Genomic DNA, 22383 nt, shown 5'->3' on the forward strand with positions numbered 1-22383 from the left:
AATACAACGATATTCCTTTAGAACAGAGATGAGGAGGAATTTAAGTAGATGGTAGTGAATCTGTGGGATTTATTACCGTGGACAGCTGTGGAGGCCAAGTCACTGGGTATTTTAAAGTAGATGTTGATACATTCTTGATTAGTAAGGGTGTCAAATGTTACAAGTAAAAGGCAGGAGAAGGGAGTTGAGAGGGATAATAAATTAGCCATTATAAAATGGAGAAACAGACTTAATGGACTGAATGGGATAATCCTGCTCGTATGTCTTATGGTCCAATGTAGGTAAATGGAACTAGCTGAAATATGTATTTTGCTTGGCATAGGCAAATTGCCCTGAAAGAGCCTGTTTCTGTGCTGTACAATTGAATGATTCTAAGAACTGTGTCTGTTCAAGGTGGATCACTGTCTGCATCTGCTGAAGGGCAATTATGGATGTGTAGTAAATGAGCAAATTCAAACAAATACTGCAAGTTTGAGAATTAAATTTGAGGATTATTGGGGCAAGGCAGAAAGTGGAGTGGTGGCAAAGACAAAATCGGTGATGATTTATTTTATTGTATAGCAGAATGGGGTTAAGGACCTAATGGCCTAATTGCTACTTTTTATATTCTTGCTATTTTATGTTTTGTCAGGCTATGGGATCATACCATTCTTTGATGTCTGTTATTAAATAAATTAGTCTTGAAGTATTGTCTGGATGCAATTTTATTTAAATTGCTTATGTTTCTTGTTTATATTTATAGGTTGCCAGACTTGAAGGGCAGTTACATAGGTATAAAACAGCATCAGAGAACTCTGAAAAAATAGAGGATGAACTTAAAGCAGAAAAAAGAAGGTTACAGCGAGAGGTATGAGTATTTGGTTGCTGTGCTCACTTGATACTGCTATGTTTTTCAGCATTCCAGAAACAAGTAACTTTCAAGTAATCTTATAGGGAAATGGAACTAAAAGAGTATCTTTTTCTAACATTTAGTTCAAGTATATTGTGTTCTTTATGTGCCTTGGTGACATCGTTCATTTCAGCTGAAAAGCTGAGTCATTTGAGTCATTTTTAGTGCAGATTTGGGTTTGTGAATAACTGCTTTATACAAAAATGCATTTCGTATATTTAGCTGATTGCAAATGCAGTTTAAAATCCAAACAGCTTAACATGATAACTCTAAATGAGATATGCCAGCAAACCAATCTAGATGGTGATTCAACTATAAACACGAGATTCTGCAGATCCTGGAAATCTTGAGCAACGCACAAAGTTTTGGAGGAACTCTGCAAGTCATGCAGCATTTATGGAGGGGAATATACTGTTGATGTTTTGGGCTGAAAACCTCCATCAGGACTGGAAAAGAAGGAGCAGAAGCCAAAATAAGGTAGGGCGAGAGGAAGGAGTACAAGCTAGAAGAGGAAAGTAGGGGGTGGGAGAGAGGGATGTAGTGAGAAGCTGGAGGGTGATAGGTAGAATAGGTAAGAGGTAAGGAAGAAGAAGGAATGTCACTATCCTCCACTAATAGATTCCTTCCTCTTCAGCCCTTTATGTCTTCCATCTATCACCATTCAACTTCTGACTTCATCTCCCCTCCCTAACCCACCCACCTTCCCCCTCACCTAGTCTAATGTATTATCTGACAGTGTGTACTCCTTCCCCTCCTCCAACTTATTCTTGCTTTTCCCCCCTTCTTTTCCAGTTCTGATGAGGGGATGTTGGCCCGAAACAGTGACTGTTTATTCTCCTCCATTGATATTGCATGACTTGCTGAGTTCCTCTAGCATCTTGTGTCTGTAAACAACAGGAATTCTGCAGATGCTGGAAATTCAAGCAACACACATCAAAGTTGCTGGTGAACGCAGCAGGCCAAACAGCATCTCTAGGAAGAGGTACAGTCAACGTTTCAGGCCGAGACCCTGACTAGTCCTGACGAAGGGCCTCTTCTTTTACCTTCCGTTTTACCTAACATGAGAGTCTTCTCCAAGGAATCCTCTCTTCTCATGATGTGGTCAAAATATTTGAGCTCTTATCTCATAATCAAGCCTCCTAGTGAGCAGTCTGGCTGTATTTCTTCAAGTATTGACGTTGGATCTTCTTGCTGTCCAACGAACTCTTAACACTTTCCTCCAGCATCCACGTTCACGGGGATCGATTCTTTTGTATTCAGCCTTACTAATAGTCCAGCTCTCACAGCCATACATCACAACTGGAAATGCCATAGACTTGACTATATAGATCTTTGTAGACAATATTATGTCTCTGATCTTCAGTATTTTATCTAAATTTACCATTGCTGCCCTCCTCAGAAGTAATATACCAATTCTACATACCTGTTGATACCCCAAGTTCATCTGTCGTACATCTTGTATTGAGATAAATGTAATTTAATCCAGATGATTTTTCTTGCTCTTTGCCATACTCCTTCCATTCTGCATGTTCAATTTGCTTTTAGCATCTTCTCAATCCCTAACCAGCCTCTGAATTGCCTCACTTCTTCTTGGGATCCCATCTCCTTGCCAGTCTACTTTACAACTTCCCTAATAGCACTGGCAAATCTGCCTGCAAAACTATTGGACATATTGCACATGTCAATGTTGCCCCAAAAGAGATAACAATAGTGAAAAATTTCAAGAGGATCTGAAGTGTATGTCTGGCATATTCTAAAAGCAAGATGACACAACCAAGGGAAGTCAAAGCCAACATAAAAGCCAAGAGAGGGCATGCAATAGAAAATTAGTAGGAAGTGAGAGGATTGGGAAGCTTTCAAAAACCAACAGAAGGCAACTAAAAAAAGTTATTAAGAAGGTAAAAATGGAAAACAAAAGTAAGTGAGCCAATAATGTTAAAGAGGATACCAAAAGTTTCTTCAGATACATAATGGGTAAAAGAGAGGCGAGAGTGGATATCGAACCACTGGAAAACAATCCTGGAGAGGTAGTAATGAGAGGGACAAGGAAATGGCGGACGAACTGAACAATTATTTTGCATCAGTGTTCATTTTGGAAGCCACTAGCTGTTCCAGGTATCAGGGGTCATGAAGTGTGCGAAGCTACCATTACTAGAGAAAAGGTTCTTGGGAAACTGAAAGATACAATAGACAATAGGTGCAGAAGTAGACCATTCAGCTCTTAGAGCCTGCACCGCCATTCTGAGACCATGGCTGATCATCTACTATCAATACGCGGTTCCTGCCTTGTCCCCATAACCTTTGATTCCCCTATCCATAAGATACCTATCTAGCCCCTTCTTGAAAGCATCCAGAGAATTGGCCTCCACTGCCTTCTGAGGCAGCGCGTTCCACACCTCCACAACTCTCTGGGAGAAGAAGTTCCTCCTCAACCCTGTCCTAAATGACCTACCCCTTATTCTTAAACCATGCCCTCTGGTACTGGACTCTCCCAGCATCTGGAACATATTTCCTGCCTCTATCTTGTCCAATCCCTTAATAATCTTATATGTCTCAATCAGATCCCCCCTCAATCTCCTTAATTCCAGCGTGTACAAGCCCAGTCTCTCTAACCTGTCTGCGTAAGACAGTCCGGACATCCCAGGAATAAACCTAGTGAACCTACGCTGCACCTCCTCCACAGCCATGATGACCTTCCTTAACCCTGGAGACCCAAACTGCACACAATACTCCAGGTGTGGTCTCACCAGGGCTCTGTACAAATGCAAAAGGATTTCCTTGCTCTTGTACTCCATTCCCTTTGTAATAAAGGCCAACATTCCATTAGCCTTCTTCACTGCCTGCTGCACTTGCTCATTCACCTTCAGAGACTGATGAACAAGTACTCCCAGATCTCTTTGTATTTCTCCCTTACCTAACTCCACACTGTTCAGATAATAATCTGCCTTCCTGTTCTTGCTCCCAAAGTGAATAACCTCACACTTATTCACATTAAACACCATCTGCCAAGTTTCTGCCCACTCACCCAGCCTATCCAAGTCACCTTGAATTCTCCTAACATCCTCATCACATGTCACACTGCCACCCAGCTTAGTATCATCAGCAAACTTGCTGATGTTATTCACAATGCCTTCATCTAAATCATTGACGTAAATCGTAAACAGCTGTGGTATGAAGGTAAATAGGTCACTTGAACCAAAAGATGTACACCCCAGGGTTCTGAAGGGGGTGGCTGAAGAGATTATGGAGGCATTAGTAATGATCTTTCAAGAATCACTAGAATTTGGAATGGTTCTGGTAGAGTGGAAAATTGCAAATGCCACTCCGCTCTTCAAGAAGGAAAAGGCAGAAAAAATTATAGGCCAGTTAGCTTGACTTCAGTGGCTGGGAAGTTGTTGGAGTCAATTATTAAGGATGAGGTCTCAGGGTACTTGGAGGCACATGATGAAACAGTAGTTTGAAAATCTTGCCTGACAAAGCTGTTGGAAATCTTTGAAGAAATAACAGGTAGGATAGACAAAGGATAATCAGTTGATGTTGAGTACTTGGATTTTCAGAAGGCCTTTGACAAGGTGACACACATGAGGCTGCTTAGCAAGCTACAAGCCCATGGTATTACAAGAAAGATTCTAACATGGAAAATACAGTGGCTGATTGGCAGGAGGCAAAGAGTGGGAATAAAGGGAACTTTTTCTGGTTGGCTGCTGGTAACTAGTGGTGTTCCACAGGTGTCTGTTTCGAGACCGATTCTTTTTACATTAGTGTCAATCATTTGGATGATGGCTTTATTGCAAAGCTTACAATATGAAAATAGGTGAAGGGACAGGTAGTTTTGAGGAAGCAGGGAGGCTGCAGAAGGACTTAGATTAGGAGAACGGGCAAAGAAATGGCAGAGGAAATGCAGTGTTGGGAAGTGTATGGTCTTGCAGTTTGGTAAAATAAATAAAAGGGTTAAAAGGAACGTCCTTTTGGAATGGTAAAGAATTCCACAGATTCACCACTGTGAAATTCCTCCTCATCTCCATTCTAAAAGGATGTCCCTCTATTCTGAAGCCTTGTCCTCTGGTCAGACTCTCCCACCACAGAAAACGTCCTCTCCACACTCACTCTTTTAAGGCTTTTCACCATTCCATAGGTTTCAATGAGGTCACCCCTCATTCTTCTAGTGAATACAGGCCCACAGCCACCAAACACTCTTCATATGACAAGCCATTCAATCTTGGAATCATTCTCATGAACCTCCTTTGAACCCTCTCCAGTTTCAGCACATCCTTTTTAAGATGGAGGGCTTAAATTTGCTCACAGTACTCCAAGTGAGGCCTCACTGGTGCTTTATAAAGTTTCAACATTACATCATTGCTTTTATATTCCAGTCATCTTGAAATGAATGCTGACAGTGCATTTGCCTTCCTCACTATGACTCAACCTGGAAATTAACCTTTAGGGGATCCTGCACAAGGACTTCCAAGTCCCTTTGCACCTCAGTTTTTTGTATTTTCTCTCCATTTAGAAAATAGTCAACCCTTTAATTTCTTCTACTGAAGTGCATGGCCATACACATCTCCACACTGTAATCCTTTTGCCATTTCTTTGGATATGGGGAGAAGACAGAAGATTGAGGCTGAGAGGAAAATTGGATCAGCCACGATGAAATGGCGGAGCAGAGCTGATGGGCCTAATGGCCTAAATTTGCTCCTATATCTTATGGTCTTGTGGTCTTTTATGGAATAACCTACTGGAGTTGGTAGTAGATATGGTTAAAATGAATGGCAGAGCAGACTCAATGGACCAAATGGCCAATGTGTCTTATGGTCATAGAGAGAATCATGGAGCAATACAGCAGGGATATAGGCTCTTCTGCCCAAAGAATCCATGCCAACCAAGGTGCCACCCAGCTAGTTGGAATTTCCTACATTTGGCCCGTAACTCCCTGAGTCATACTCCTCCATGTTCCCTATCCAACTGCTTCTTAAATGATACCATTGTACCTGCATCAAACACTTCTGTTAGTGCTTACACTATAGAGAGCACACTCTTTGTGACAAGGTTGCCTCTCGGGTCCTTTTTAAATCTTTCCCTCTCATCCTAAGCCTCTGCCCCTCGCCTAGCATTTGCACTCCCCTGCCCTAGGGAAAACACCTTAACAAAAAGATTTAAAGTTTAGCTTTATTTGTCATGTGTACATCGTAACATCAAAGTACACATTGAAATACATTGTTTGAGTTAATGGCCAATGTAATCTGAGGATTGTGGTGGGGTTAGTCCACAGGTGTGATCACTCTTCCCAGCGACAACACAGCTTGCCCACAACTCACTAACCCTAACCCTAACCGTGGGATGTGGGATGACACCTGTGGAATAAAACTGGAGTACCTGGAGGAAGCCCACCTGGTCACATAGAGAATGTACAAACTCCTTACAGACAGTGGTGGAAATTGAAACTTGATTGGTGATCACTGACGCTAACCAGTGCTACGCTACCGTGTCGCCTATCTGTGCCTCTCATGATTTTAAACATTTGTAGAAGGTTGCCCCACGTTCTCATACTTTCCAAGGAAAAAAGACCCAGTCTAGTCAACCTCTTTGTATAACCGAGGCCTTCGTGTCCTGGCAGATTCTTGTAAATCCTTTGTGCACTCCTCTTCGTTTAACCACATCAAAACTGTAATGGATGACCCAAACAGTACACAGTACTCCCAAATGTGACTTCACCAATAACTTACACAACTAGGATGTAATGTCCCACTTCCTATACTAAGTGCCCTGACTGATGAAGGATAGCAGGCATGATGCCTTTTTCACCACACTGTCACGCTGATGCTGCTTTCAGTGACCTATGCGCTTGCACTCCTTGGTAAATTCTGATCCATTACACTCCCTAGTGCCTTATCATTCATAGTGTAAGTTCTGGTATGTGCTGGTTTATCTTTCCAAAACACATCATCTCACACTTATCCATTTGCCACTCTTCAGCCTACTTCATAAACTGAACAAGATACCCCTGTAATCTATGATCTTCTTCACTACCATGTCATCCACAAACTTCCTGATCAAGTCTTGTGCATTTGTGTCCAAATCATTTACATAACTAATCAAGTTCAAGTTCAAGTTTAATTGTCATTCAGCCATACACAATTGCCTATGAATACAGCCAAACAAAACAGCATTACTCTGGGGCTAAGGTACAAAACAGTTTACCAACAGTCATTCACAGCACAAGGCACATGTAGCACATGCTGAGTCGACACTGGGGGCAGCACTGACTCCAGCATGGACGCAGTGCCACACTGTATCCAGCACTCTTGTGGAGTGCCTGATTCCGACACCCATCCATAGGGGTGTCTGCAAACAGGCAACGCAGTGACTTGAGGACTGTGACTAAAGCCACTTAAATCCCACAACCTTTGTCCCTGCTGTTCACAATAAACTAATAAATTGGATTTACAACATTCCAAATCCAAGTTCCTGAATCCATGAATGTTGCAGCAGTCTTCAGTCAAGCACAACACATCTAGTCTTCTGCCAAATGGACTCCCATCACTGATGTTAGGCTGACCGGCCTATAATTCCCTGACTTGTCCTTGCTACCCTTCTGAAGCAACAGATCACTCTTCCACTCTCAGGAACTTTACCAGTGGAAAACAATTAAGCAAATATGTTTGCAACAGTCTGGGCAATTTCTTCTCTAGCTTCTCTCAACGTCCGAGAATGCACTTGTTCTGGCTCTGGGGATTTATACATCGTAATGTGCTGTAAGCTGCGAGTACCTCCTTCCTGATGATATGAAAGTCAACACTGAACATAACATAGAACAGTACAGTACAGCGCAGCACAGGAACAGGCTTGATGGCACATGATGTTGTGCAAAATGGTAATCAAATGGCCAACTAAGCTAATCCCCTCTGTCTACACCATCTCCATATCCTTCCATTTCCTGCACATTCATGTACCTATCTAAGAGTCTGTTGTATTTGCTTCCACAACTCCCACCTCAGAAGCATATTCCAGGCACCTGCCACTCTCTGTAAAGAACTTGCCCTGCACATCTCCATTGAACTTGCCTCTTCTCACCTTAAGTGTATACCCTCTGGTATACATTTTCTGGGAAAAAGATGCTGACTGTCTGTGCCTCTCATAATCTCATAAACCTCTATCAAATCTCCCTCAGCTCTGCTGCTCCAAAGATCAAAGTTCAAAGTAAACCTTATTACAGAGTACATTCATGTCACCACATAGAACCCTGAGATTCTTCTTCTATGGGCATACTTAGAAAATCTATCAAACAGTAACTGTAAACATCAGGAGCTGTTAACTGTAAACAAACTGTGCAAATGCAGATATAAATAACGAGCATGATATAACAAGATAAAAGTCATTAAAGTGAAACTATTGGTTGAGAGAACACCAGAAGTAGAATGATTGTAGTTATACACACAAAATGCTGGAGGAACTCAGCAGGCCTGGCAGCATTTACGGAAAAGAGTACAGTTGATGTTTTGGGCTGAGACCCAAAGCAGGACTCCTCCAGCATTTTGTGTGTGTTGTTTGGATTTCCTGCAACTGCAGATTTTCTCTTGTTTATGATTGTAGTTATCCCCTTTTGTTCAAAAGTCTGATGTTTGAGGGGTAGTAACTGTTCATGAACCTGGTGGTGTGAGTCCTGAGGCACTTGTACCTTCTAGTTGATGACAGCATCAAGAAAAGAGCATGCCCTGGGTGGTGAAGATCTTTGGTGATGGATGCTACTTTTCTATGGCAAAGTTTCATGTAGATGTGCTCAATGGTTGGGAGGGTTTTATCCATGATGTACCGGGCCAAATCCACTACCTTTTGTAGGATTTTCCGTTCAAAGGCATTGGTGTTCCCATACTAGGCCATAATGCAGCCAGTCAGTACACTTTACATCACACATCAAGGCTTTTGATGACATGCCAAATCTCTGCAGACTCCTGAGGAAGCAGAGGCAATGTCCTGCTTTCTTTCCAATTATATTTAGATTAGATTAGATTATGAGGACACGCAGTCCTCTTTTATTGTCATTTAGTAATGATGTATCTAGGATAGGTCCTTTGAGATAGTGGCACCCAGGAATTTAAAGTTACTGACCCTCTCCACCTCTGATCCTCCTATGATTACTGGCTTATACACCTCTGGTTTCCCTCTCCTGAAGTCTACAACCAGTTCCTTGGTCTTACTGACATTGAGTGAGAGGTTGTTGTTCTCACACCACTCGCACAAGTTTTCAATCTCCCTCCTGTATGCTGATTCATCACCACCTTTGATACAACCCTCAACAGTGGTGTATCTGCAAATTTGTAAGTGGTGTTGGAGCTGAACTTAGCCATATAGTCATAAGTGTAAAGCGAATCGAGCAGGGGGGTTAAGTACACATCCTTGCGGTGCCCTTGTGCTGATGAAGATTGTGGAGGAGATGCTTTTGCCAATTCAAACTGATTGAATTTTGCCAATTCAAATTGTCAAATTCAGCTAGATTTGCCAATTTAAGTCTAGGATCCAATTGAACAATGAAGTATTGGGGCCCAGGTCTTGGAGTTTTCTGATTAGTTTTGAGGGGATGATGGTGTTAAATACTGAGCTGTAATCGATAAGAGTATCTTTGCTGTGCAGATGTTCCAGGGTTGAGTGCAGAGCCAATATGATGACATCTGCTGTGGACCTGTTGCTTTGGTAGATGAATTGGAGCAAGTTGTTTCTCAGACAGGACAACAGCCCACATTTGTCCAACCTCTCATCGTACAGACCCTTTAATCCAGGAGGCATCGTGGTAAACCCCTTAAGTACCCTCTCCAAAGCCTCCACATCCGCCTTGTAGTGGGACCATCAGAATTGAATGCAATACTTCAGATACTGCCTAATTAGAGCTTTGTAATTTCCCTGCTCTTGAACCTAGTTCCTTGATTATTAAAGGCAAGCATGCTGTGTGCCTTCTTTACCACCCATCAATCACAAGATCCCTCTTCTTATTAACACTGGGCATTGCCAATAACATGGAACTGCTTCTTTATATTTGGTTTGCCAAAGTGCAGCACCTCACATTTGATAAACACAAGAGATCCTACAGATGCTGGAAATCCAGAGTAACATACACAGAATGGTGGCAGAACCCAGCAGGACAGGCAGCCTGTATGGAAACGAGGGGGGGAAGAAGCTAAAATAAGAAGGTGGGGCCCTCTTATTCTGACATTTTTCTGCAGTCCTGATGAAGGGTCTTGAGCTGAAATGACAACTGTTTATTCATTTCTGTAGATGCTGCTTGACCTACTGAACTCCTCTAGCATTTTGTGTGTTACACTTCACATTTGGGTGGGTGAAACTCCATCTGCAATTTCTCTGCCATATCTGAAACTTCTCTATATCCCGCTGTATCCTTTGCCAGTCTTCTACACCATCCTAAACACCACCAATCTTCCTATCATCTGCAAACTCACTAACCCACCCATCTATGTTTCCATGCAGATCGTTTATATATATATATATCATTAACAGCAAAGGTGCCAGTCCTCAGAGGTCCCTGAGGAACACCAGTCACAGACCTCCAGCTAAAATAAATCCCATCGAACACTGCCAACCCTGGATCCAAAGGGCTAATTCAGCCTGGATCCCATGAATGTTAATCTTCTGGATTAGCGTTTAAGCACAGGAACAGGCCCTTTGACCCATGATGTCTATGCACATTATAAGATCAAACTAAATTAATCCATTCACATGGTTTATATCCCTCCATCACTTGCCTGTTTATGGCCTGCCTATATGCTATTGTATCTGCTTCCACCACCTCTCCAACAGCGCATTCAAGATGTTAAAAAATGGTTTTGTAAATATCCTGTAAACTTCTCTAGAGTAGGTTACATGGTTGGTATAACATTGTGGGTCAAAGGGACTGTAATGTGCTGTAAATTTCTATGTTCTGTATTATTTTTAATATATTTTATATATAATATTTATAATAAAAATAGTAATATTTCTATATTACAGGAAGGATATTAATAAGGTTGAAAGAGTGCAGAGAAGGTTTACAAGGATGTTGCCAGGACTTGAGAAACTGAGTTACAGAGAAAGGTTGAATAGGTTATGATTTTATTCCCTGGAGCGTAGAGCTCACTTTTAACATTTAAGAAAAACTTGGACAGGTGCATGGATGAGAGGTGTATGGAGGGATATGGTCCAGGTGCAGGTCAGTGGGACTAGGCAGAAAAATGGTTCGGCACAGCCAGAAAGGGCCAAAAGACCTGTTTCTGTGCTGTAATGTTCAACAGTTCTATGTTCTATATTCTCCCCTCTGGCTTTATATCAGTTTAAATATGGCACCTTTTTCTGAGAGTTCCAGTTTTTTTTAGATTTTCTATGCAACTGCTGTTTGAGTTAACGTGTCTTCTTTCCTTCTTCACAGTTGCGATTAGCATTGGATAGAAATGAGGAAATGGAAATGACCAATAGCCACTTGGTGAAGCGATTAGAGAAAATGAAAGCCAATCGAAATGCACTCCTCTCTCAGCAATAGAGATCAAAGAGCTAATGCACTGCATCTTAAACTAACAAAACCTCCAGATGTTCCAACTTATAGACCTTTTCTATTGGCCCAGCCACTATTAAATCCCGAAACATGTTTATCTATATGGCTCTGGATTTATAAATGTAGACAAACTTTTGTAATTTATGAGAGAACGAAGACATCACCTAATGTCTACATGTTTGATAATAGTTAATTATGTAACCTTGTAGCTCACTGGGTTAATTATACTCTTTGAGTTGGGATGTGTTCTTGATATGACTAATTAGCATGTAAATATGAATTGTTATAGCTTTAGTACATCAGAATGATTTACCTTTCTGCTGCTGAGAAATGATAGTGGTTGCTTAAAGACCTTGAAGGACTGTATGAACAGAACTGATACAGAAGAAAACTTCACAAGCTCCTTTTGAAAAATCGGCTACTGTTTAGTGGCCATAATAAATCACCACTACACATTTCAAGTGCCTTTTCTATGGTGTAGTGAAGATTATCTTGCTTTTGTTACCTAATCAACAACATGTATGGACTGTTCATTTGGTCTAAAGTAATATAATCTGTCTTTTAAAAACTAAACATGCAAATTTCTGGAACAAGTATTTGCCAAAAGTGACACTTGGTTTTCCATAATTAACATTCTAAAGAATTATATGCAACTTATTCTCATAAATAAATGGACTATAGGTAAGTGTTGAATCAGTTTCAACCACCGTATTATGTATTTCAAAACACAAAAGTGGCAACACTCTACTCCTTACTATGTTCATTAAAGTAAAGCAAATGGAAAATTATATCTTTTGCTCTATAAAGCTATTGGACTGCATCTTCAAAACATTGCTTATGTTCCTTGTTTGTAAATGTTTGGTCTTTTCAAGAAAACAGGCTTGTGAATGAGGGTTTTGACATTAAATGTAAACGTGGACACTTTATATGGCATAACTAATGATGTTTTTTATCATTGCTGTCTGTGTCTTCATGAAATGGGTGCACATAGGAAGGAGGCTGTAAGGCACTTAATGACTAAACGTTTGCTTGCTTAACAATGTTAAGTGGTCAGTGAGAAAGATACACAAATGTGTAGAAATAGCAGAAATATTGTAGAAACTTTGTGGGCAAGATAGAAACCAATTAATTGTAAGAGGAAAGTAAATGGTAGGACCATGAGGAGCACTGAGGTAGAGAGAGAGAGATCTTGGGGTGCAAATCCATAGTCCCTGAAAATGACAACATGCTGAAAGTGACCAAACAAATAGATAAGGTGGTACAGGCAGCATGCCTGCCTTCATTGATTCAGCCACGGAAATATATGAGTCAGGTTGCAGCCATATGAAAATGGTTAAGCTGCACTGGGTGCGTTGTGTGCAATTTTGCTTGCCCCATTGAAGGAAGGATATGGAGGCTTTGGAAAGGATGCAGAAGAGATTTATCACGATGCTGCCTGGATTAGAGGGGATGAGCCAAAAGGCAAGGTTGGACAAACTTCAAGTGTTTTTTAGAGAGGTTTGAAGACTGAAGGTCAAAGGGGATGTGTGGGGCAAATGTTTGGTTTTACACAGAGAGGCAGTGAGATGATGATAATGAGAAGAGGACATGTTCTGGATGGTGAGGGTCCTTATGATGGATGCTACATTTTGAGGCACCAGCTCTTCAAGCTGCCTTCAGCAGTAGAGAACATGGTGCCTGTGATGGAACTTGCTGTGTCTATAACCCCTGGAGCCTTACTTGTGGTGAGTAAGTGTCAGATTTTAAAAATGACTGAAGCCTTTTGTGAAATTCTGCAGAGATTGAGATTGTTTAGGTTCTTCAGTACTTGGCAATGGCCAATACAAAGAATTTAGGTTTTAGTGGAGTCGCCATTGTGGGAATGGGACAGAGTTGGAGTGAAGAACTGAAGCTTTGCTGAGAAGAGGCAGAGGCACGGTGAGGCTTTGGTTTCTTTATTTATGTAGCTACAGTAGCAAGAATGGATCCCAGGGTAGTTTTGTGCTCCTATTGCAAGAAGTGGGAGATTGCTATATCTTCAATGTGCATCTTGGTGCAGTTCCTCACAGAGTGTGTGAGGGAACTGGAGCTCAAGCTGGATGACCAACGGATCATTCTGGGGAATGAGTTCATAGATGGATGCAAAAGGAAGGCAGTGACATCTACGTTGCAGGAGTTGGGTAGCTGGGTGACTCAGCAGAAGGATAAGCGGATGGTGCAGAGTACCCCTGTAGCTGTTCCCCTAAATAATAAGTACTGTATACGGTTGGGATAGAATCATAGAAAAGTACAGCATAGAAATAGGCCCTTCAGCCTATCTAGTCCATGCTGAACTATTTAAACTACCTAATCCCATTGACCTGCACCAGTACCATAGCCCTCCATACCTCTACCATCAATGTACTTATCCAAACTTCTCTTGAATGTTGAAATCGAGCTTGCATGCACTACCTGTGCTGGAAGTTCATCCTACACACTCACAACCCTAAGACTGAAGAAGTTTTCCCTCATGTTCCCCTTAAACTTTTCACCTTTCACCCTTAATACATGACCTCTGGTTGTAGTACCCCCTCCAACCTCAGTGGAAAAAAGCCTGTTTGCATTTACCCTATTTATACCCTTCATAATTTTGTATACCTCTATCAAATCCCCTCTCAATCTTCTACATTTACAAGGAATAAAGTCCTAACCTTTTCAATCTATCGTTATAGCTCAGGTCTTCCTGACCCGGCAACATCCAAAAGCTTTCTTTATGACCCTATTTACCTGTGACACTACGTTAAATGAACTATGGACCTGTATTCCCAGATCCCTTGTTCTACTACACACCTAAGTGGTCTACCATTCACTGGTTGGTCCTATCAAAGAGCAAAACCTCGCACTTGTTTGCCTTAAATTCCATCTGCCATTTTTCAGCCTATTTTTCTAGTTGGTTCAAACCACTGCAAGCCATGATAGCCTTCCTCACTGTCCACTACACCCCCAATATTGGCATCATCCGCAAATCTGCTGATCCAGTTAACAATATTATCATCCAGATTGTTGATATAGATGACAAACAACAGACCCAGCACTGATTCCAGCTGCACTCCACTAGTCACAGGTCTCAAGTCAGAGAGGAAACCAACTATTGCCACTCTGAATTTTCCCACAAAGCTAATGTCTAATCCAATTTACTACCTCATCTCGAATGCCAAGCTAATGAGCCTTCTTGACCAACCTTCCATGTGGGACCTTGTCAAATGCCCTGCCAAAGTCCATGTAGACAACATCCACTACCTTGCCTTCATCAGCTTTCCTGGTAATTTCCTCAAAAAGCTATAATATTGATTAAACATGATGTACCACCAACACAGCCATGCTGACTATCCTTAATTAGTGTACATCTATCCAAATACTTATATATTAGTCCTTTAGAATAATACTTTCCAATAACTTTCCCACCACTGATGTCAGGTTCACCAGTTCTATAATTTCCTGGTTTATTTTGGTGCCTTTCTTAAACAGTGGAACAACATTGGCTATTCTCTAATCCTCTGGTACCTCACCTGTGCTAATGATGACTTAATTTCTGCACTTGCCTCTTGCAGGTTCCGAAGGAACAACTCGTCAGGCACTGGGAATTTATCCATTGTAATTTGCCACCTCCTGTAATCTGTACAGTATACGGTTCATGAGGATGATGCCAATTTGCCTCATTTCTATAGACGCTATATCTGTCTCCTGAATGAATAAATGCAAAAGAACAATCATTTAAGACCCCCTCCCCATCTCACTTGTCTCTATACATGGATTACCATTCTGATCTTCCAGAGGACCAATTTTGCTCCTTGCAATCCTTTTGCTCTTAAAATATCTGTAGAATCTCATGCAACCTCATGCCTTCTTTCCTGGTTTCTTGCATTTCTTATACTCCATAAGCAACTCGTTTGTTCCTACCTGCCTATACCTGCTATGCACTTGCTTTTTTTTTAACTAACCAGGGCCTCAATATCTCTTGAAAACCAAGGTTCCTCACACTTATTGTCTTTACCTTTTATTCTGACAGGTACATACAAGCTTTGTAAAGGCATTATGATCACTAAGTGCAAAGTGTTCCCCTACATAAACTTCTGTCACCTGCCCTGTCTCATTTCCCTAATATGTGATAATAGAGGATCAGGTATCACATGCTGTCTTGTTGGGACTTCTACGTGTTGATTAAGGAAACCTTCCTGAACACATTTGACAAACTCTATCCCATCTAGTCTTTTTACAGTATGGGAGTCCCAGTCAATATGTGGAAAGTTAACATCAACTGCTACAACAACTTTACGTTTCTTGTAACAATCTGCAATCTCTCTGTAAATTTGTTCCTCTAAATCCCTCAGATTATTGTGCCTAATATAGCCTCATTAATGTGGTCATATCTTTCTTACTTCTCAGTTCCACCCTTATCGCCTCACTAAATGAGTTCTCAAGTCTATCCTGACTGAGCAACACCATGACATTTTCCTTGACTAGTAACACCACCCCTCCTCCTTTAATCCCTCCTGCTGTGTCGCATCTAGAACAACAGAACCCTGGAATATTGAACTGCCAGTCCTGCCCCTCCTGCAACCAAGTCTCACTAATGGCTACAGTATCATAATTCTAGGTGTTGAACCATGCCTGATCTCATCTGCCTTTCCTGTGATACTCTTTTTATTGAAATACATGCAGCTCAGGACATTGGTTCCAACATTATCAACCTTTTGATGGCAAAACACACAGATTCCTGATGAAGGGTCTCGGTTCAAAATGTCGACTGTTCATTCATTTCCATTGGTGCTTCCAGACCTGCTGAGTTCCCCCAGCATTTTGTGTGTTTTGCCTTGGATTTCCAATATCTGCAGATTTCTTCATGTTTGTCAACCTTTTGATTCCTGATTTTGGCTGAGGTCTTAACAACATCTGTGTCAGCAACCTCTCCACTATCTGTCTGGGCACTCTGGTTCCCATCCCCCTGCAACTTTAGTTCAAACCCTACCATGCAGCATTGGCAAACCTCCCCTTCCAGTTCAGGTGCAAACCGTCTCTTCTGTATAGGTCCCACCTTCCATAAGACCATAAGTTGTAGGAGCAGAATTAGCCATTTGGTCTATTGAGTCTACTCTGCCATTTCATCACAGCTGATCCATTTTCCATCTCAGCCCCAATCCCTGTACCCTTTTATTCCTTGTCCAATCAAGAGTCTTATCAACCTGGTGAAGGAAATTCCTCTTACTCTCTGTTCTCTATTTTGAGCCCATGTCCTCCGGTCTTAGACTCCCCCACCAATCCCCCCATTCTCTCCACATCTACTCTATCGAGGCCTTTCGACATTCCATAGGGTTTCAATGAGGTCACCCCTCATTCTTCTGAATTCCAGTGAGTAGAGACCCAGAGTCACCAAATGCTTCTCAAATGAAAGTTTTTCAATCCCGGAATCATTTTCGTGTACTTCCTTTGAACCTTCTCCAATGTCCCTGGAAGAGAGCCCAATGATCCAATAATCTTATGCACTCCCTTCTCCACCAACTCCTCAGCCATGTGTTAAACTATATAATCTTCCCATTTCTAGCCTCGCTAGCATGTGGCATGGGTAGCAATCCTGACAATGCTGCAGGTCCTGCTCCTTAACCTAGCACCTAGCTACTTGAACTCATTTTACAGAATCTTGTCTCTCTTCCTACCTATATCTTTGGACCACAACCCCTGGCTGTCCACCCTCCTACTTAAGAATGTTGAGGACTGGATCTGAGATGTCCCAGACCCTTGTATCTGTTAGGCAACATACCATCCAAGAAACGTAGAAACATAGAAAACCTACAGCACAATACAGGCCCTTCGGCCCACAAAGCTGTGCTGAACATGTCCCTACCTTAGAACTACCTAGGCTTTACCCATAGCCCTCTACTTTTCTAAGCTCCATGTAGCCATCCAGGAGTCTCTTAAAAGACCCTATCATTTCTTCCTCCACCACCGCTGCCGGCAGCCCATTCCACGCACTCACCACTCTGTAAAAATACTTACCCCTGACATCTCCTCTGTACCTACTTCCAAGCACCTGAAAACTATGCCCTCTCGTGCTAGCCATTTCAGCCCTGGGGAAAAGACTCTGACTATCCACACGATCAATGCCTCTCATTATCTTGTACAACTCTATCAGGTCACCTCTCATCCTCTGAGGCTCCAAGGAGAAAAGGCCAAGTTCACTCAACCTATTCTCATAAGGCATGCTCCCCAATCCAGGCAACATCCTCGTAAATCTCCTCTGCACCCTTTCTATGGTTTCTATGTCCTTCCTGTAGTGAAGCGACCAGAATTGAGCACAGTACTCCAAGTGGGGTCTGACCAGGGTCCTATATAGCTGCAACATTACCCCTCTGCTCTTAAACTCAATCCCACAATTGATGAAGGCCAATGTACTGTATGCCTTCTTAACCACAGAGTTAACCTATGTAGCAGCTTTGAGTGTCCTGTGGACTTGGACCCCAAGATCCCTCTGCTCCTCCACACTACCAAGAGTCTTACTATTAATTCTATATTCTGTGATCACATTTGACCTACCAAAATGAACCACCTCACACTTATCTGGGTTGAATTCCATCTGCCACTTCTCAGCCCAGTTTTGCATCCTATCAATGTCCCGCTGTAACCCTTCACAGCTTCCACACTACCCACACCTCCAACCTTTGTGTCATCAGCAAATTTACTAACCCATCCCTCTACTTCCTCATCTAGGTCATGTATGAAAATCACAAATCTCATCCTCGTCCACAGAACCTCCTTTCTGTTTCTCTAACTTGAATTCCCCGATCACCCTAACTTTAAGTTTTAATTTCCCCTATCACCACCGCTGAACTCTTTTCACCCCTCCCCCTTCCCTTCCCTTCTAAGTTGCAGAGTCAGATTCAGTGCCAGAGACTGGATCACCATGATGCTAGGTGATGCCCCGCCAGTGGTATGCAAAGTGGTATACCTGTTGTTGAGGGAGATGGTCACAGGGGTACTCTGCAGTGTCACTCCTGTGTCCTGCACTTTGGGTGTTACTACTATGTTCTATCTATCACCCCTTCAGTCTCCCAAATGATCTGGAGTTCATCCATTTCCAGCTCCAACTCCTGAATGCAGAGTGGTAGAAGCTGCAGCTGGATAGATGCACTTCTTGCAAGTGTAGTCAGGGACACTGGAGGTCTCCCTGCCTTCCCACATCCTGCAAGAGGAGCATTCCAATATCCCACCTGGCATCTCTACTGCTCTAATTGCAAATAGAATGAAGGAAGAATAATGAATTGTTGGGGGAACTCTACCTACAGATTTTTTGCCTTCTCTCACTGAAGCCTTGTAGAGCTAAAGCCTAAAAAAAAATTCCACTCTAACCCTGACCACTCCAATGAGAGCCGCTCCGCTTGTCCCTGCTTTAATCTGTTCTTGCCAATCAATCCTGATCTCCAATTGAGCACTGCTCAAAGCACTAAACTGCCGTGTGTCACTGCTATTTCTGCTCAATCGGTGAACCTGAGTGATCTATGTCTTCTTAGGCCTCCGATCTCCAACTGCATGCTATTCAAAGCTACTTTCAGCAGCATTGGGTGGGGGGGGGGTCATTGTTGGAGGGGTGGAGAACATACCAGGGGAAAGCCACAGTGGTGACCAGCTGACAGTATTATTATCATCTCTGGCACTGAGTCTGGTTCTGTGGTTCAGAAGGGAAGGGTGGAGAAGAGGAGAGCTGTGAGGATAGGGGATTCAGGTAAAAGACATCCAGATGGTATGTTACCTCCCAAAGTGCTAGGGTCAGGGATGTCTCAGATCGAATCTGCAGCATTCTTAAGGGGAAGGGTCTCAGCTGTAAGTCGTGGTATGTAGTGGTGCCAATGAAAGAGGTAGGAAAATGGATGCAGTCCTGGGCAATGAATACAGAGATCAAGGTTGGAAGCTGAAAAGCATAACCTCAAGGGTAGCAATCTCAGGGCTGATGCCTGTGCCCATAGGATCATATGGCAGATGAATGTGTGGTTGAAGAATTGGTGTAGGGGGTAGGGTTTCAGATCTATGGATCTCTTCTGGGGAAGCTATGACCTGAACAATAGGTACATATTACACCTGAGCAAGTGGTCAACCAATATCCTTGCAGGCTGGTTTGTGAGAGCTGATGGGGAAATTGGTGTTCCCTTACACCAACTGCTCCATCCTCCAACCTGTTGTCTTAGTTCTCTTCCCCACCCCACCCCCACCCTAAACTAGGTCAGATAATGGAGCATTTGGTATAATGGTTGATGCAATGTGTCGGGAGAATGTGAGAAAGGATAAGCAATGGATTGGGTGTAATTGAAATCAGTTGGATGGGTTAAAATGTATCTATTTTAATGTGAGAAATTGAGCATGAATCAATGCATGGAATATATGATGTGGCCATTACAGAGATTTGCCTGTCACAAGGGCATGATTGGCTGCTGGTTGTTCTAGGGTTTATATGTTTCAAAAGAGACAGGGAAGGAGGTAAAAGTATTGTGAATCAGAGATAGTATCACAGCTGCAGAAAGGGAGGAGATCATGGAGAGATTAGCAGGTTTGTGGATGACACCAAGATTGGTGGTGGAATTTAATGCAGACAAGTGACAGGTGTTGCACTTTGGGAGGACAAAGCAGGGTAGGACTTGCACAGCGAGTGGTAGGGCACTGAGGAGTGCGGTAGAACAGAGGGACCTGGGAATACCAGTCTATAATTTCTTGAATGTGGCGTCGCAAGCACATATGGTCGTAAAGAGAACTTTGGGCACACTTGGCAGTTCGGACTTTATATATCAGAGATAAGGAGTAGGGAAGTGCATGAAGTGTAGGTGAGGCCAAATTTGGAGTACTGTGGGCAGTTATAGTGATCTAACTACAGGAAAGATAGCAATAAGGTTGAAAACGTACAGAGACAATTTGCAAGTATTTTGCCGTGACTTGAGGACCTGAATTATAGGGAAAGGTTGAATAGGTTAGGACTTTACTCCCTGTAGCATAGGAGATTTAATGGTGGTACACAAAATTATGAGGTATATTGATCGGGAAAATGTAAGCAGGCTTTTTCCACTGAGGTTGGGTGAGACTAAAACTAGATGTTTTGCGTGAAGGGTGAAATTTTTTAGGGGAGCTTTAGGGGATTGTCTCCACTCAGTGGTAAGAGTGTGGAATGAGCTGCCAGCAGAAGTGGTGGATGCAGGTTTGATTTCAATATTTAAGAGAAATTTGGATCAGTACATGAATGGGAGAGGTATGAAGGTCTATGGTCCAGGTGCAGGCCCATGGGACTAGGAAGCATGATAGTTCAGCATGGACTAGATGGGTTGAAGAGCCTGTTGTGCTGCAGTGTTCTATGACTTTATGAATGTCTGTTGAGTCATTGTAGATGGAAGTCAGTAAAAAGGAAGGGAGCGATGGGTCTATAGACAACCCATTAGCAATAGATATACAGAGTGAATCAGGAGGCAGATTCCAGAAAAAGTAGGGTCTAAAAATAATAGGGTTGTTGTCAGGTTTGACTTCAACTTCCTGAATATTGACTTGCACTTTCTTAATGCAAGAGTTTCAGATTGGATGGAATTTGTCCAGGAAGGATTCCTGACTCATCATGTGGACAGGCTGACTAGAAGAGAGGCCATATTGCATCTGTGACAGAATTTTGGTGAGTGAGCAGCTTAGAGACAGTGACCACAACTCCCTGACATTTACTATCGCCTTGTACACAGATAGGAGCAAACAGTATGGGAAAGTACTTAACTGGGGGAGGGTGAATTATTGAGAATAGGTATTCAGGTAAATGCACAATGGAAACATTGAGGATGGACACTTTTAAGGGGTTCTGAATAGGTTTGTCCCACTGAGGCAGGGACAGGATGATGGGAAAGAAACCATGTTTGACAAGTGATATGAAACATCTGATCAAGAGGAAGAAAGAAGTGTACTTAAGGTTCGGGAAGCAAGGATCAGATGGGGCTCTGGAGGGTTATAAGGTAGCAAAGAATGAGATTAAGAATAGAGTTGGGAGAGCTAGACGGGGAGACAAGAAGTCCTGAGTGAGTAGGATTAAGGAAAGCCCCATGGTTTTTTGCACGTACAGGAGGATGACTGAAGTGAGGGTACAACTGATGAGAGGTGAAAAGTTAAACATACCTGGAGTCAGAAGATATAGGTGAGGTCCTTAATAAACACATCAGTGACAGGAACCTTGACAAGTGTGAGGACAGAGCAGAATAGGCTAATATGCTGGATCATGTGAATGTTAAGGAAAAAGATGGTACCAGAACTTTTGAAAAACTTTTGATAGACAAAAGATCCTGGAGCCAGATGGGATATACCCCAGGTTACTATGAGAAGTGAGGGAAAGAGATTGTTATGCCTTTGGCAACGAACAAGGGTGGTGAATGATATTCCTTTCTTCAAGAAAGGTACAGGCTTTATGAGCATTTGGAGTAGTGTTGGCTGATTATGGTTAGTCTGCATGGCTTTGTGAGGGGCAGGTTGTGCCTCACAAGCCTGACTAAGTAACAAAACAAATTGAAAATAGAGCAGTGGATACGGTGTATAACGTGTGTGAAACGGTTTCCAATGGTAGGCTCTTTGGAAAGTCACGCGGCATGGGAACCAGGGAGACTTAGCTGGGTGGATTCTGAATTGGTTTGCCCACAGAAGACAATAAGATATATAAGATGATAATGGTCTTTGATAGAGTGGGCAGCCAATGCCTGTTTCTCCCAGGGTGGAAATGTCTAATACGAACATAGAACTTTACAGTAAGTACAGGCTTTTCAGCCCATGATGGTGCCGACCTTTTAACCTACTTTGAGATCAATCTAACCCTTTCCTCCTACATAACCCTCTAGAAACTATCATCCATGTACCTATCTAAGACTTTCTCAAATGCCCCTAATTTATCTGCCTCTGCCACCACCCCTGAAAGGGCTTGCCATGCACCCACCATTCTCTGTGT

At 42.4% G+C, this 22383-nt stretch overlaps 1 protein-coding gene across 11 annotated transcripts in view; it reads left to right on the forward strand.

Moving 5' to 3' along the window:
* Positions 1 to 18298, forward strand: part of lrrfip2 (leucine rich repeat (in FLII) interacting protein 2) — a 130934-nt gene extending 112636 nt beyond the window's left edge. For all 11 annotated transcript variants that reach the window (XM_063054807.1, XM_063054829.1, XM_063054836.1 and 8 more), the window contains 2 exons: positions 743 to 847; positions 11301 to 18298. In XM_063054807.1, the coding sequence (XP_062910877.1) occupies positions 743 to 847; positions 11301 to 11411 (216 nt within the window). In that variant the 3' untranslated portion in view covers positions 11412 to 18298. The remainder of the gene's footprint in view (positions 1 to 742; positions 848 to 11300) is intronic.
* Positions 18299 to 22383: the final 4085 nt, after the last annotated feature.

Source organism: Mobula hypostoma, chromosome 1 (genome assembly GCF_963921235.1).
Source record: "Mobula hypostoma chromosome 1, sMobHyp1.1, whole genome shotgun sequence".
Lineage (NCBI taxonomy): Eukaryota > Metazoa > Chordata > Chondrichthyes > Myliobatiformes > Myliobatidae > Mobula > Mobula hypostoma.